Source organism: Patiria miniata, unplaced genomic scaffold (genome assembly GCF_015706575.1).
Source record: "Patiria miniata isolate m_02_andy unplaced genomic scaffold, ASM1570657v1 HiC_scaffold_6, whole genome shotgun sequence".
Lineage (NCBI taxonomy): Eukaryota > Metazoa > Echinodermata > Asteroidea > Valvatida > Asterinidae > Patiria > Patiria miniata.
Genome location: NW_024037073.1, coordinates 17481903 through 17498398, shown reverse-complemented (window position 1 = coordinate 17498398; position 16496 = coordinate 17481903). Strand labels below are relative to the sequence as shown.

The 16496-nt window shown below is 39.8% G+C and overlaps 1 protein-coding gene and 5 non-coding genes across 8 annotated transcripts; all 6 read left to right on the top strand.

The window, feature by feature from the left end:
* Positions 1-545: 545 nt before the first annotated feature.
* LOC119743619 lies at positions 546-15908 on the top strand. 3 transcript variants are annotated; one of them, XR_005273076.1, is made up of 5 exons: positions 546-896; positions 6148-6273; positions 11989-12279; positions 13626-14879; positions 15211-15908. XR_005273076.1 is itself a non-coding variant. In XM_038220029.1 (5 exons), exons 2-4 carry the CDS (start codon positions 6153-6155, stop codon positions 13056-13058), a joined length of 654 nt encoding a protein of 217 aa, XP_038075957.1. In that variant the 5' UTR covers positions 546-896; positions 6148-6152; the 3' UTR covers positions 13059-13093; positions 13626-13712. The 3 variants fall into 3 exon arrangements, 2 of the variants coding, with proteins under 2 accessions (XP_038075957.1, XP_038075958.1); XM_038220029.1 differs by lacking the exon at positions 15211-15908 and adding an exon at positions 12817-13093 and having other exon boundaries at positions 13626-13712; XM_038220030.1 differs by having other exon boundaries at positions 13626-15908.
* Positions 14422-14504, top strand: Trnal-cag. The gene has a single exon. It is a non-coding gene; the product is annotated as a tRNA-Leu (tRNA).
* On the top strand, positions 14880-14962 carry Trnal-cag. The gene has a single exon. It is a non-coding gene; the product is annotated as a tRNA-Leu (tRNA).
* On the top strand, positions 15211-15293 carry Trnal-cag. Its single transcript has one exon. It is a non-coding gene; the product is annotated as a tRNA-Leu (tRNA).
* Trnal-cag lies at positions 15367-15449 on the top strand. Its single transcript has one exon. It is a non-coding gene; the product is annotated as a tRNA-Leu (tRNA).
* On the top strand, positions 15523-15605 carry Trnal-cag. The gene has a single exon. It is a non-coding gene; the product is annotated as a tRNA-Leu (tRNA).
* Positions 15909-16496: the final 588 nt, after the last annotated feature.

The following is a 16496-nucleotide window of genomic DNA, read 5'->3' as shown; positions in this document are numbered from 1 at the left end:
GACAACAGAGGAGAATGGATATGTAAAATCGTTTGAAATGAAGATTTTAAAGAGGGGACATTTCTTCTGCCACATACACATCACTTCGTAGTAAACCACATCAACACAGCCTTATAACCGAATTACAATCTTCAATAACCGATTTACTTCTTATTAAGGAGAAAAACAAAAACAAGAAAAATATCAACAACAATTACAAACTTCTCGAAGTGGGATATTTGAAAATTTCAAGGTTTCCCCGGAAAATTTGTACCGAAAATCGGCAAATTTTGTTTGACCCGGGAATATTTTCGGGGATTGACTGAGCCCTTTTGCCCCCTCCCTTTATGAAGAATGTTCCCCTTACCTCAGTTTGGTAATGGCTTATCGACAAAATATTTTTCTCCAAAAAAAAGGTTGAACGCCATGAATTGATAAATGAGCAGTACGGACCAACGTACAGCATAATGGACAAATTCCAATGTCAGCCAGCGACTGCGTCAAGTCTAACGCCCAACAATAAACGGCGACAGTCATTTTCATTTTATGATTAGGCCCAACAGCGATCTACATCCAGCCGACCGATCCGACCGAGCGAACGAACGGATGCCGAGCGCGGAAAATGTCAAGCGCAAAAATACAACGCACGCGGAGGATGCACACACGAGATGCAGCTATACCACTACATAGCTAGCTTGGTGTGAATTGGCTAGACAGCGTTCTCAATTTCAACAGCGGGTCGCGGTGAAAACAAAACACAACAAAAAGACATCTGCGGAAGACGGGCCGAGAGGAAAATAAACCAGAAGGATTCACCGGCCTTTGCTTAGGCATTCCCAGCCGTCTGCTACCGCTCTCCACGCCGCCTGCAATTTGATCTGGACTACGGCAGGCCGACTGCGGCGCATAAGTGCACGGTAAATATTATTACCAATATAATGTGAGTTTGTGTTGTGGTATTATACTGTTATCGCAAGACGCAACAACGTGAACGCAGGGAACGAACCAATGCAGCGGGTTTTTGTTACCAATTCCGACATTTGCTTGAATGCTGGAAATGATTCCGTGGTAAAAAAAAAAAAACAGGAAAATATTCTTTTCTTTTTTTTAAATGAGATTTGATATTTTTAGGCCTATAGGCCTACTTGTTTTTCATTACAAAAAAAACTGCATTCGGGATTTTGCGTAAACAGGTGTATCTGAATATTACCATTATAACCTTTTCTAAAAGATCAATAGCATGGCATTGACTTTATTTATACTGATTTTTAATTACTTTCTTGGCAATCATGCGTCACATTTTAGGATTCGGTTAACAAAACGACGTTTTCAGTATGTAGACAAAATTAATAGATGCTATACTTGCTAACGCATACGGATGCAAAATACGGTAAATAACATCAAAAACACAAACACCGTTCGTCTGTTCCCCCGCTCAGTAATAATTGAATCTAATTTTGATTTCCTTGAAATATGCATGCGTCATTTTCAGTCCACGATTTTTGGCGGGACGAGGGACAAAAATGCATATCTTATGAAGATGCTAAATCGAAAAGAAAAATCCGCATGTGACCCGGAACGGTTGCCATGCCAACCGGTATTCTCAATGAGGCGAGGATTGCTCATGTCTGCTCCTGACCGACGCGCCGTTACTACCCAGCAACTCGTGTCGTTTCATATTATTGATCCCCCGCGTTTTATATTCTCTTGATGAGGATTTGTATAATAAGTGGCCAGCTTTCATAGAAACGCTGTAATTTCTGTACCAGCATAAAAAAGGCCGTGCCATGCCGTATTAAAGCTATAGTGGATAATAACAATGTACATTCAATGCACATCCTTGAACCTATCGGCTTTGCTCGGCTTCAGGCGTGTAGGGTTTCAAAATTTATGATGGATCGGGTTCCAGTGATTAGCTAACTGCTATTTTCCGTATCCTAGAGAAAAAACCACACAGGTGTTATTTTACATCGAGAAGTAGCGCCTAAAACAAATTCATACATGTGAAAATTGAATTCGAGCAAATTTGAAGGGCTCCAAATCGTAAACATATTTCGTTGGATCATCACTCTATTGTAAAGAACCCAATGGCATGTTATCGACCAAATTTGCTTTAAATTTTCACCCCCAAAAAGGAGGTAAGCGAAGCCTGAAATGTTTCGATACCATGCAGTAAGGGCTGTTATTGATTATCCAACGGTTTGTTGCTGTAAATGGAGAAGCAAGCCTTCATAAAATATAGTTGGTGCCTCCATCATCCATGCATGAGCAAAGGTTGACCATTTTTTTTTTCACTTTTCTTCTTCATGCACAATAAATGGGTGTTGTAAAGTCAACACTGAAAAAATTGCCTGGGTTAATTTTACCCAAGAAAGGGTGAAAACTGCAACTACCCAAACTTGGGTTGTTCTATAACCAATTGTTTGGGTTAAAATTTGCATGCATGAGCAAAGGTTGACCATTTTTTTTTTCACTTTTCTTCTTCATGCACAATAAATGGGTGTTGTAAAGTCAACACTGAAAAAATTGCCTGGGTTAATTTTACCCAAGAAAGGGTGAGAACTGCAACTACCCAAACTTGGGTTGTTCTATAACCAATTGTTTGGGTTAAAATTTCTGCTAAATTCAACCAAAACTTGTGGTCATTCAAGACCAAATTTAATTTGGTCTTGTGTGACTACAAATTTTGGTTGAATTTAGCAGAAATTCTACCCCAAACAATTGGTTAAAAACAACCCAAGTTTGGGTAGTTGCAGTTCTCACCCTTTCTTGGGTAAAATTAACCCAGGCAATTTTTCAGTGAAGGAGAAGGAAAGGCTGAGTGGGAATTCAAATCAAGATTGTTAGTCATGAACGCATATTTTTGAAGGAATAAGTATATTAATTTGGATTTCTTACATCTAATTTCCGACACCTAATATGGGTCTCTTTCATCAATTGGGTTCTACTTAAAATGCAGAATTGAAACAAAACTAGCGTGGTATATTAATCTTGTGGAACCCATAGACCTTATCCACGAGGACGCCATTTTTAATCGTGTTCCCTGAATCTATTTTACAAGTTGTAAACTGTTGAATGGGATGGTGCCAGACTGTTTTATGATTGGAGTGCATGCCAAGCCTCACTTTCAACTTTTCTTTTAAATGTGACTTAAAACATTAGGGTATGTTTAGTCACACATTTTTAAATTATTCGTCAGAGCAGACTGGTATTAATTTGTGATGAACTTTTATTTTATTGGTTTCATTTCTACTATAAGTTCCAAATATGAAGAGTTGATCTCGCTTTCAGTTTAAAATGGCCGACTGGTGAATATAGTCTACTGGCTGGGGCACGCTTGCCTTCATTCCCTGATCCGCACTCTTATACGAGAGCGAATGAATTTCTTTTCTCTGAATCGGTGAATCACTTCTTTTCTGTTTTTGTTTCCCATTTCGTCTGTTCCTTCAGCTCCACAACAATCAGCCATTTACCTCGAGTGGCGTTCAGACCTGCAAAAGGCGACCTCTGTAAATATAAATAACATTGCTGCAAATGCAGTTTCTAATGCATTATCAGGTGAAGGTTTTCAAGCAAGCCAAATAGTTAAAAAAAAAAAAACAAACAAATTATTTCACAGTAACAAAAGATCTACCACCAGGATATTATTTTTCCATCTTCAAGCTTTGTTCAGATGTTGCACCCTTGTCGTTTAGTTCTTAGTAGTGAGCTCAGCAACTCTCTACTGGCTGATACAATCTGCCCTTCAATTGAATTAGTTCCGTTTCTAATGTGGGCTCGACTGCGGGAGTTTCTAAATCCAATTGATGTCGATTTTCTGGGTGATTTCTGTAGCTCGGTCCTTCCCTACCGACTCCGTTGTATCTTGAAACGCAACGAAAGTACAAAAAGATATGTTGCCGTACAATATTGTATTCTAACATGAAATGTTTCAAAGTGGAACCCAATTTTAAGTAGAGCCCGAGTGATGAAGGAGACATCAAACTAGTTGTCAGAAATTAGATCGAAGTCCAAATCCAAATGAAGTCCAAATGAAAATACTTATTCAATATGCAAGCACAAATTACAATTTTGATTTGAAATCCCAAACGACATTTCCTTCTGTAAAAATATCAGGACACAACGTCCTTAGGATTGACCTCTAGTTTGATATTAAAAAACCTCAGAGATATTTCAGAATATAGATGCAAGGAGATGGAGGTTTACTATGGGGTTGCCATGGCTACATGTGATTATGATGATTGCATCTTGTTGCTGCGTCTGGAATGAGGATGTGGCGTACCACCATTTTGTCGTAATCGTCGTTTGTCGTTATAGGTTCCTTGTCATTGTTTGTCGTTGTCATTGTCATGTCTGTCAACACTGATATATGTATTGCCGCCTTCGTTGTCAATGCCATGCACCCATCGTTATCTTCTTAACCGTCAGTATTGCTATAACAGTCATTGACACAGTCGTCTTCGTCAGCATTGCCGTCTTGTCATCGTCAGTGCTAGTGGTGTCGTCCTTGTCGCAATATCTTTGTCACCTTTGTCGATATCGTCACCGTCTGCCGCTGTCCCTGCATCTTCGCCATCTGTAGTTATTGTCGTCTTAAATAATGTCAGTGTTGTTGCCAACACTGACCTTATTATTGTCTGAATATTCAAATCAGTTTCACAGGAACTTCAAGTAAGTGTCTTTTGTGACATAAGAGCAGCGACACAGCTTCGGTTTTATTTTTTATAACTGCCGGAAAAGAACTGTCGTTAATTCATCAATGACATCAGATCTTAGGCCAGATGTGAGTTCTCCATCATGTGGTCTCGTGATGGGGAATCCATATCATTGCCCTTGATCGCGTTCATTAGCCCTCGAGTCTCGATGGCAACTTCGTTCATCGCATGGCGAGGCTCCAGGGTTCTACTTCATCAGGGAGATCTGTCACATCAGCGTGGTGATGTACACGCTGTAATCCAAACACCTGGGTACCTCGTGAAGAGTATAATTTTTATGTCACTGTCAAAGCGTATTATGATAGGTAATGTGCTACACTTGCCTCACGCTTCAAAAAGAAGGAAAATTCAAGGAAATATTTACCCAAAAAAAACCACCTCACCATCAAAAAAGGGGGAAAAACCGACAAAGAAGAAAATATCGGGCACTAATTAGTAGTTTCTGGATGTAAAGTTAATGAGTATCTCCCGTCCAATGTTATTAATTTAAATTACCGAAACATGGTTGTATTGTTTAAACTTCAGTGAATTATTATATAGAACAACGAAAAGATTGCATCTTTAAGACGACTATAGTCGTCTTAGTCGACTATAATATACTATATAGTAAGTCGACTCTAGTTAGTGGACTGACTATATAGTAAATACCAGTTGGTTATATACATTTTGTAGAACCTCCGTGGATCATGATACAGGCTCGCACTGTTAAATAAACCGCAGTAAATATATTATGAACAGTACCCTGCAATCGAAATGTTATCTACTTTTTATATTTCCCCCTTTTTCCTCTTAAAGGCCAGACCTTTATCGATATTTTTCCGAGCTTTTTTCCCCGACGCTTAATCTACTGATATTAATTCTGCAGACGCGAATTCTGCATTTTATCCAGTATGGTTTAATGGTGAGCACACTTTCTGTTTGAACGCTCAGTTTTGTTTACCAATGACTATTTCTGCAGAGCATTTGTTTCAAATCGACCTTCTGATAAACTAAACAGAGTGCCCCTTTAATCCTGCACTCAGGACCACTGCGCAGCACACGCATGGCGTGCGATTGTTAATCAAGCACACGCCTAACAAAAATAGCCTCAGTACAACAAAAATACGGGCCAGTGCATTATATTCACCTGCTAGATTAATCAGGTTGTTTTCTTGCACAGATGAACCTTTGCCATCCGAACATGTAACCGTTTGAGAAACTTTAGGCCGATTTCTATTGCACCGACGAAAATTTGTGTTTTGGTATTCTTGCTCATTAAATATTCCATTTCGCGATATAATTACTCCTCGTTTACTGATAACAATACTCATTTGCATGACAAAAACCGATCCGTTATTGTCGTTTAGTTTGAATTTCAGAATGAAATCAACAAAGATCATTTCGAACATTAATAACGATGTTCCATACTGACATGATATGAGTATATCTCAACTTTCGCTATTTTTGTTCTCAGGTAAAATGTGGCTGACCATGGCATCGGTGTTCAGATTGATCTCGCGACAAGGCACCCGACTATTTCCTATCACCCCGATGCAGATTGTCGGTATAGTGCTCTGCCTTGTCAGTATGGTAGAGGGAGGTGAGTTTGGTTAAACTGTTAAAAGGTAATTCTCCAGCACAGGACATGCTACATTTTGTTTACAAATTGTGGTGGTCGCGTGACGCCAACTTTTAGAAAACTGTTCTGCACTGCATGTGCATCTTTTGAACTGTGACTGCTGTAAAAGTGATGACTTAAAAGGCATATGAAGTGAATATTTCTTAGGAACTCATTTTGTGCTACTTTCTGATCCTCTTAAGTGTATGAAAACTATTCGAAATCCCCTTTTGGTTAATTTTACTGAAAAGTGCACTTCTTTAAACATTTTAAATTGTCCATGCTTTTCCTGACAAATGAGGGCGCTGTTGCTGTGATGTCGTTTCAGTAAGACACTGTTCATATTAGGTGTTTTCTGTTGAAATTGTGAACCCAAAAATTTGCTAATTGCTGAAACATTTGTGAGAAAAGTTTGCTCATTGGCTTACTGCCATGAACTAACACAACAATGAATCACTAAAGAAAAGAAAGTTTACGGCTGCAAAATATCAAAAACTCTGTTCTCATCCCATCTTGCTCTTTGTGTTTCTTTTACCTAGTTATGTAGAAAGACCTTTTTTTTATCGCGAGAGGGGCACTGTTGCTTTTGATGGCCAGTTCAGTGAACATTTTATTCGCGTGAAGAGCACTATGATTTTTTAGGGGCCAGTTTTCCATCTCGAGAGGGGGCACAATTTATTTAAACGGTACGAGCGGGGCACTAATTGTGCTTTCGAGGGGCAGTTTTCCATATCGTGAAGTTCATCGCGTGATTAATTTTTGATGGCCAGTTTCCCATCTCGAGAGGGGCACAATAATATTATTATTGCGAGAGGGGTACTTGTGCTTTCGAGGGGTAGTTTTCCATCTCGAGAAGGTGCACAATCGTGTTAATGCGGGTGGGGTACTTGTGTTTTTGAGGGGCAGTTTTGCATTACAAGAGAGGAGACAATTTTATTTGAAGCGCGATCATTATGTTTTCATACGTGTGCTTTTGAGGGGCAGATTTGTTTTCATCTCGAGGGGGCACATTTATAACCGTAAGAGGAGCACTTTTGTTGGCCTGGAAGTGCCCCCCGCCCCCCCCCCCCCCCGGTTCCGCCGCCCCTGTATGCAAAAGATGCTGAATGTTTGGGTGGCCTGTCGGTTGCCCAATGGTATGACGTCATAGGGGACATGGTCTACCGGTTATAATTCCCGTCTGCTCAACAACTACCAAATCGAAAAGCCAGCAGTGAGCACACCCGCACGGCTGAGTTGCGAATGTTATTTTCCCCTAACAGTTTAAAAATAAAACCCGAGCATTCTGCATGCCAATAAGCTGCGTTCTAGGAATGAAGCTTTCCGTTTCGTAATGCAGTTCTTATTTGATGTCATTCAAGTTTTCCCCTAAAAATTAAAACAAGTCTTATTTCAAGCCGCAAAGCCCACCTCAACAAGCGCTCGTATACTAGGTTGACATTTGCCAGCGCTAATTTTTACTAATACAGTAATTATTGATGCGAATACGATAGGCTGAAAAAAAATGGCCGTGAATATAGGGTTACTTTTAATAATGAGGTCCGTATGAAAACACATGGAACAGAATCGACGTGTTGTTTAAAATAAGTAAGGCTCTGCGGAAATTCTAACGCCATTCAAAACTCTTTTATGTCACAATAAAATACCTCGTATATATAGCCTAAGCCCAAACTTACTGAAATGTGTTGTCATCTCTAATTTCTGTCATAGTCACTTCAAGGTTCAGTCTATTTAAACACCATGAAGCATTAAATAAGCATTTAGCCAAAATGTAAGCTTGCACTATATACGGCCGAGGCATCAGAACAGATAGCTTATTAGACAAATATTTCAACCTATAACTATCTGTGTATCCTTTTCAAATAAACACCAGAGCAATTTGTGGTGTAAATCAAATGGTGCAATACCAAAGTATATTTGGATTATGATGACAACTTTTGCAACAGCAGTTTCAGTGTATATAATAGAAGCCAAACAACCTAGCATGGGCATTTGCCATTAATCTTCCTTAATTGTGGAGGGGCATTCCATATTATAGTCAGAGGGGTGTTTCGTAAAACACGAAGTAAAATTGTTGAACAAAATGGTTGACAACGTCTAGTTTTTGACTTGTTTTGATTTTTGGACCGAAAAGATGTGGTGTTTTGACCAAAAAGGTATTTATGAATGGGAATAAATATGTGTTCCGTCGGTATTAAACACTCTGTTTAAAACCGGTGTGAGTCTGGATGGGTGATAATTACCCTCAGCTTCGCCTCGGGTAATTATCACCCATCCAGACTCACACCGGTTTTAAACAGAGTGTTATAATACCTTCGAAACACATATTTATTCCCTTAATTAACATAACAAAACACTCCTCAAAGATGACTGCTGAAATGCAATCAGTCTGTAGGTCTCTTTCCAGCTGAGGCACAAGATGAACCTATATATTTATATTAAATTTAAGATAACTAATTACCGCATGTGTGCTCAGTTTGTTTGTATTTAACCCATTACTGAGAATATGATGAAAACATTGTAAAGATTTCGTCAGATTTGTTCTGAGTAATCAAAATCGTTGTACATCTTGCGCATTGCGATAACTTAAAATGCCGCACTATATAATTATTATCAAATAGGTTTTTAGCCTTGCGATTGTATGCCTGAAGGCTTTTGAGAGCTTACGTTTCACTTTTCCCTAATAAACCCGTTGATTATGACCGATATCAAGACACTCTCTTGCTTATATAAAGCGTCCTCTAAATGACATCTCAAATTAGTGTATTGTACAAATTAGTGTGTTGTACCAGTCCTGTCTTTTAAATTTTATTTTCAGTATTTCTCCGTTGGTTTGTTTTCAAGTCGGAAGGCACTGTTCCAGAACCACCAACGTGACATTATCGTGCGTCATGAATATTTAAAGGGCCCGTGTAGTGTAATTTTGTTAATGCAATCCTTGAAAATGCACGTTAGTGTCCCATTTATCCTCTTTTTCAATTATTGTTTTACAATTTTCAAGGGTATTTTGGTGCCTTTTTGGTTTTTATGCTAATGCAAATTTCCATATTCATGAGCAAAAGTGTGATGTCATTTCAGGCGCAAACCTAAATGTTACACTTATTTCAGCACCAAAAGTTGCCGGAAATTGGTTATTTTTGCCGTCGTAAGTTTTCTTTTCTTGGGTAATTCGTTCTTATGTCAGTATATGACATGCAGTAAGCCAATGAGCAAACTTTTCTCACAGATGTTTTCAATGAGCACAATTTCGGGTTCACAAATTGAACAGAAAACCCTGAACTGAGCAGCGTCTTCCTGAAATGACATCACAACAACAGCGCCCTCAGTTGTTCGGAAAAGCAACGAGAAAGTTTAAATGTTTAAAGAATAAATAATAATGAACATTTTATAAGGCGCCGGTATCCGCCAAGCAAGACGCTCATGGCGCACAATACATACAAAACAATTAAAGAAGTGTACTTTTCAATAAAATAGACCCCCAAAAGGGATGTCAAATAGTTTGTATACATTCAAGAGGAGTAGAAAGTTGCACAAGATATGTTCCTAAGAAAATTCCTTTCATGGACCCTTTAACTTGTCTTGTTCTCAGTATAGGTTCTAATCCGTACGAAAGGCACTTTTCGAGTACATCCAACTTTAGTGTTAATCACATAATAAGCTGTGACGATGTCCTTTGGTTGCTCTCACAGTGACTTTATACCTAGCTTCATGCGGTGCAAATATTGAAAATAGGTGCCACAACGCAATTAGTCTTTGTTCAAGACGCCGTTGTTGTGTTTTTTGATGTACGATTTACGTCTTGAACAGAGACTACAGTGCCACTGGATACATTACAGCATAGACATTGCAGGAGGCCTTTTTAAAAGCGCAGCAATTAAGTGGGACGCACTTGCTTAATTAGCAAGATTACAATGAGAAGCGAACCACCTGCCACCGCTACTTGTGGTGGAGTACGCGTGACGTCTTCAAGCTGTGAATGGAAATTGCAATTTTAATTGACAGTGAATGAATGGGGTTCCGAGAGGAGCAAACATCCGTTGAGTTTCAGATATATTTTATGTGCGTGCAAAGCATGCTCAAAGCATGCTCATAGTGACATTTTATTATTTTTACGTCAACCATACATTTTATTGGGATGGTTTTCAGTTATATTCGTGGAGCAGATAGGGGAAGTACTAAAGAGAATTGTGTTTCTGTTGATACAAGCATGTCATATGCACATGCATGTCATTTGGCAAACGGTAAGAGTATGTCATAAGAAAGATATTTGGCTGTAGGGCCATCGCAGATTTGTCCTCTGAAAAAAACATGGGTAGAATAACAAGCAATTTTCAAAATTTCAAAAAGTCTGCCATTGCTTGTTATTCTAACAATATTTTTTTCAAAGGACAAATCTGCAATGGCCCTTTATAGCCAATATCTTTCTTATTACATACTCTGACTGTGTGCCAAATACCATGCTTGTATCATCAAAGGCACAATCCAATCACCTATATAATACCGTACTATATCGGCCATTTTGAACACACGGACTTTGTTTTAAGATTTCTACACGGCGTTCTTGTCGTGTATCCTGACCAAGAAGTTTTTCCAGGCTCACATAATAAAAGCTTGGATTCAAAGCTTTTACTTTTGGCACAAGTATGCTATGGCGCCCTCTGGCGGTCGTGCATAAGAGCCATTTGAAGATACTTAGAGGCGTCTCACTTAACCGCTTGCTGGATTCACGACCTTGATGGTTTTTCCTCTTTATTCATACATTATTTGATTTTATTTTTGCAGTAGATACATGTAATGTAAAAAAAAACCCCACCAGCACGCTTCAAATTAATGAAGCGGTCTCCCACATTGGACAATGATTTCGAGACTAGATAGATCGTCCATGTTGTAGAGCATCTGAGTTCCCGGATAAATTGTCCCACTCTAAACTTGTTTTTAAACCTAGTTTTGTGTACAAGTGAACTGTGCTAGTCAGTTTCCGTCAGGGCTTTGCTGGAGGAGGTGAGAGGATCGGTGCAATCATTGGTCTTGTTGAAAAAAAGTCGTAAAACTCTCGGCAAAAGAGGTCACCACGAAGGTAGAAACCAATAGCTAGTGCCTAGATGGTGCCAAATCCCGGGCGCCCTTAACAGCGCCCCCTGGTGTCAAAGCCATATTTTCTTTGGCCGAAGCTATTAAGTATCCACTTTCGGCTAGAATTCATGGTCATGTGACCCACCCTGGAAATCCTAATTGGTAGCCAGTTCTTGCATGAAAAAAAGTTGAGCATTTACATCGCTGTAATAAGTATTTCATTTGTGCCTATTTTGGTTGAAAACATTCAAAGTTTGAGACAAATTCCCGAAAAAAATAATGAGTTTGGACGTAAGAGTGGGTATAACGCCCTCTAGCGGTGACCCTGGATGCGTGTAAGCTCTTTAATTGTATATATGGATGTTGACCCAAAACATGTGTGGAAAGAGTTTGATTTTAAAAATGTAGAAATCTTTGAAAACTGTTTTTGACCCAAATTGGGTAAAAATACCGTAAGCGCCCTCTTGTGGTCACCATATGATGTTATATTGTAGATTACCGGTCAACCAAAATTCCCGCCAAAAATTAGCAAAAAAAACCCGGCACTCACATTATGGAAATTAGGATGAGAACACATCTATAAAACAGGGTTAAATCTGTGACTTTTTTCATGTTTGATTACAGGTGTACCCGCAGCACCACGTAACCTGACCCTGGTCCTACCGCTGCTCTCCCGTGAGGTCAAGATCCGCTGGCTGCCCGGTAACCCCCGCGACAACCTGACCGACTACGTGATCGTCAACCGGGCCGAGGGGAGCGACACGAAGACGGTCAGCCGGATCGACCCGGAGTACAACTCCTTCACTCTCAAGGACCTGAAAGAAGAGACCGCGTACTTGGTCTACGTCAAAGCCGCCATAGGCAACGTCCGGAGTCTGAGTAGTGCCACGTTGGAGTTCACAACACCGAGAACGGGTAGGACAAGATTGTGTTGATATCGGAATTTGTTTTCAAGAAGCTGATAAGACCAGAATTATCGTGACTTTTACGCACCTTTCCAAGTTTTTCAAATTTGAGCGAACACTGCCTTTAGAACTCAAACACACGGTTAACATTGATATTGGTACTATGGGCTTATGTTTCACCGCACTTACTGTACTAATTAGTGCACATTATGTACACTTACATCAAGTATATGTACGATAAGATAAGTAGCACTTTCATTATCATGGAAAACTTTTAAAGGCAAACAAACTTACAGCTGCAGTTTCAGTAGCAGTAACTAATTCATCAGATGCGACGAAGAAAGACGTGTACTTGTTGAATCAATGTCCGCTTGTGTTTATCATGATCGGCCACATTTCAGTCCAGTTCGTTTATTCCTCTTTGGACATTGAATCAACTTTGTTCAACTCCTTGTCCAGTTTTTGTTCAAGTTCAAACCACACTGTCAATGGTTGCATGAGCTCCTTTCTCACTTTCTTTTCTCACCTCTCCACTGTGCACCGGTAGAGGGCCTTCATCGCACTTTCACCACCAGCGGGGCCGACCTTGTGATCGTTGTCATGGTGATGGCTCTCTGGCTTGCCGCCCTGTCTCTTTTCATTCGCACCTGGAAGAAAAAGATGAGCAGCACCGGTGCCCCGGTCACATCCAGTGGGGGTCACATGCGCATGCGCAGCCGGTACAGAAAACCCTGGATGTGGTCCCAGAAGTACCGACCGGGGCGTGCCCGCGCCTACCCGACCACGTGACGAGATGACGAAAGCAACTCCCTTTACTCCTTCAGGTTAGGCAAAGACTGGTTTCCGATCCCTCAGATTTCTCGTTCCAACTTCAACATGCTACAATGACACTGATGCACTATCGAATGGAATTTGTAAGAAATCATGACACTTCAGACGACCACGTGACGAGATGACGCAAGCAACTCCCTTTAGTCCTTCAGGTTAGGTAAAGACTGGTTTCGGACCCCTCAGATTTCTCGTTCCAACTTCAACATGTTACAATGACACTCATACACTTTCGAATGGAATTTGTAATAAATCATGGCACTTCAGACGACCACGTGACGAGATGACGCAAGCAACTCCCTTTAGTCCTTCAGGTCTGGTAAAGACTGGTTTCCGACCCCTCAGATTTCTCGTTCCAACTTCAACATGTTACAATGACACTGATACACTTTCGAATGGAGTTCGTAATAAATCATGCCACCTTAGGGAGCAAGAACATTTTCTAACCCCTTAGTGAAGGTAAATGGACCTACAAACATATTTTATTGTTTGATAATATGCGAGCCATTTTAACATCTTATTTCACAGACGACGATCCGCTGGAGATTGAAAACAAACTGAACGCCTCGAAACACGTCTACTCGCTGATCATTGTGTTCTTCCTGTGGGTATTCCTGGTCGTGCTGTGCGTGAAATACTGGGGAGTGGTGAACAAACTCAGAAGCCAGGTCACTCGCATGGAGGTCACCGCTGATGGCGCTCTCATAGAAAAAGAACAGTTTGAGCGTTGAAACCTCTATTAAACTTCGGACTTTCGTTGAATTGAACAACTTGTCCGAAGGCGTACTACCTTTTGCTGTGTTATCTGCACCTTGACTTCTTCTTCGCAGCTGCTTGTTGTAATGACGACTGCACCAGACTATACTTCTTCAGTTTATATCAGCCGATACAGTAATTGTTTGAAGTTATGATCGCCAACTTCAGGTCGGTGAAAATTTTTAAGATCAGAAAATCTTTACTAGGCGATTGTTTACTTTACTAGGCGACTTTCCGATTTCCATGTATAGTTGTACAGCAATAACGATAATATGTAAATATAATAGGTCTATCTTCACGTGAAATTTTATTTTATTACCTGTCACTCATGATACAATTGAGAAACATACAATTTTGAACATTAAATCCAATTCAAAATTCGAATATAACCTGAATACTTTAACGCATCATTATCGAAATCTTTAATGGTTTACCAAAACTACAGTCGAAGCGCCCTCTGGTGGTACGAACATTAAAGAGGGCGCTATTAAATAAAACCCCGATGAGAAATTTCCAAAGGGTAATTGTTCTATTTTTATGTTTAGATTTGACATTTGATAGCAAGCCAGTCAGGATGGCCGAGCGGTCTAAGGCGCTACGTTCAGGTCGTAGTCTACTCTGTAGGCGTGGGTTCGAATCCCACTCCTGACAATCGTCTTTTTGTGTAAATTTTGTTTTTACCAATGTAATTTCAAAAGCTATGTTATGGTGAATATGGGTCGGTCGGCATTGGCTCGAATCCTTTTCCTTTTAAGTTCAGGCTGAAAAGAATGTTATAACAACCAAATCTGTAAGTGTTAGTATAGTCAAGTATGTTTCGAATCTCTACCTTTAAAGTTATTTTTTTTTAACTGTTACCGTATTTCAAGGGTAGAGAGAACGATTTCCCGATGACCGTGAACGGTTTTTTTCCCCCGGGCCGGCCCTGCATACGCTATAGAATTAAAATAACAACCGCCTTAAAGGTTTACTTAATTAGTTTAGCTTTAGAAACCTTCAGAGACAATGTTCAACTCAGGACAACCAGTCAGGATGGCCGAGCGGTCTAAGGCGCTACGTTCAGGTCGTAGTCTACTCTGTGGGCGTGGGTTCGAATCCCACTCCTGACAAAGTAATTTTTTTAAAAGAATTTTATTTGGGTAATTTTACATCGAAATTCAATTTGATTTTGCAATTCTCACGTCCTGCATGCAAGTCAGGATGACCGAGCGGTCTCATGAGGCGCTTCATTCAGGTCGTAGTCTACTGTCTTGGCGTGGGTTCGAATCCCACTCCTGACAATTTTTGTTTTTTTTAAAGAGGGTAATTTAACCTCAAAAGTCAATTTGGTTTTGCGATTCTCACATACTGCATGCAGGTCAGGATGGCCGAGCGGTCTAAGGCGCTACGTTCAGGTCGTAGTCTACTCTGTAGGCGTGGGTTCGAATCCCACTCCTGACAATACTTTTTTTAAAGTGGGTAATTTAACCTCAAAAGTCAATTTGATTTTGCGATTCTTACATCCTGCATGCAAGTCAGGATGGCCGAGCGGTCTAAGGCGCTACGTTCAGGTCGTAGTCTACTCTGTAGGCGTGGGTTCGAATCCCACTCCTGACAATATTTTTTTTAAAGTGGGTAATTTAACCTCAAAAGTCAATTTGATTTTGCAATTCTCACGTCCTGCATGCAAGTCAGGATGGCCGAGCGGTCTAAGGCGCTACGTTCAGGTCGTAGTCTACTCAGTAGGCGTGGGTTCGAATCCCACTCCTGACATTTTTTTGGTATTCCCTGATCGAGGTTCCAAGGATAGAAGCTTACATTAAACCTTTTCTCTTTTGTTTTTGGGCTCGTTTGTTTTATAAGTTTGTTTATTTTTTGGCATTTTGCAGTTTAAAAATATTAATTATGATGTACAGAATTAGTCTCAATATTATACAATGTATATATATTGCAAGGACTAACTGCCTTGTTTGAGAGACTCAAGTTCAGCTTTGAAGATTGGGTAGATCTAAAACCAGAATATCGAGAAAAGATATGTGTACAGGTGAGTAAAAAAAGAAGGAAACCCATATGGCGCCCCCTATTTTTTTGTAAAGAAGTCCTGCATGTAGCGCTTTCCAGATCTAATATATGAAAGCCCAATTAATAAACTTTTTATAGTACAAGATTCATTCAAATCACTTATGTACTGTTTGAATTATGGAATTTTGAACACAATTACAGTTTATAATTGTGTCCACGGATAACACTTTAAGGTGTGTGATATTTCAGTAAAAATGAAACCATTTCGTATCATTGAAACGTCATCAGAATAATCCCATAAGTCTCCGGGGTAACCATGTAGAAGGCAGGGCAAGACTATAAAGTTTTGACATTATAAAGCATGTTGTTTTGACATTGGAAGCAGAAGGTTTCTAAATAAATGTTATGATAAGTGCCCGTTATCATGGTTATGAGAGTGTTCTGATGTGTTTTTTGATATGTGGATTGTTTTTGTTTTGCTGAAATATCACGTACCTTTAGTGTGATCCGTGGACAAAATAATAAAACTGTGTTTGTGTTTAAAAGTCCATAACTGCAAAAATACATGAGCAATAGGAATGATTCTTTTACTAAAATAAACCTTACGAATTGTGCTTTCACATCCGAGACCTGGAACACGCT

Excerpts from the sequence above, each read along its gene's own strand:
- LOC119743619 (XM_038220029.1), top strand. The coding sequence starts at position 6,153 with ATGTGGCTGACCATGGCATCGGTGTTCAGATTGATCTCGCGACAAGGC. Across the intron at positions 6,274-11,988 it reads TGTCAGTATGGTAGAGGGAG|GTGTACCCGCAGCACCACGT; the intron begins GTGAGTTTGGTT and ends GTTTGATTACAG. Across the intron at positions 12,280-12,816 it reads GTTCACAACACCGAGAACGG|AGGGCCTTCATCGCACTTTC; the intron begins GTAGGACAAGAT and ends GTGCACCGGTAG.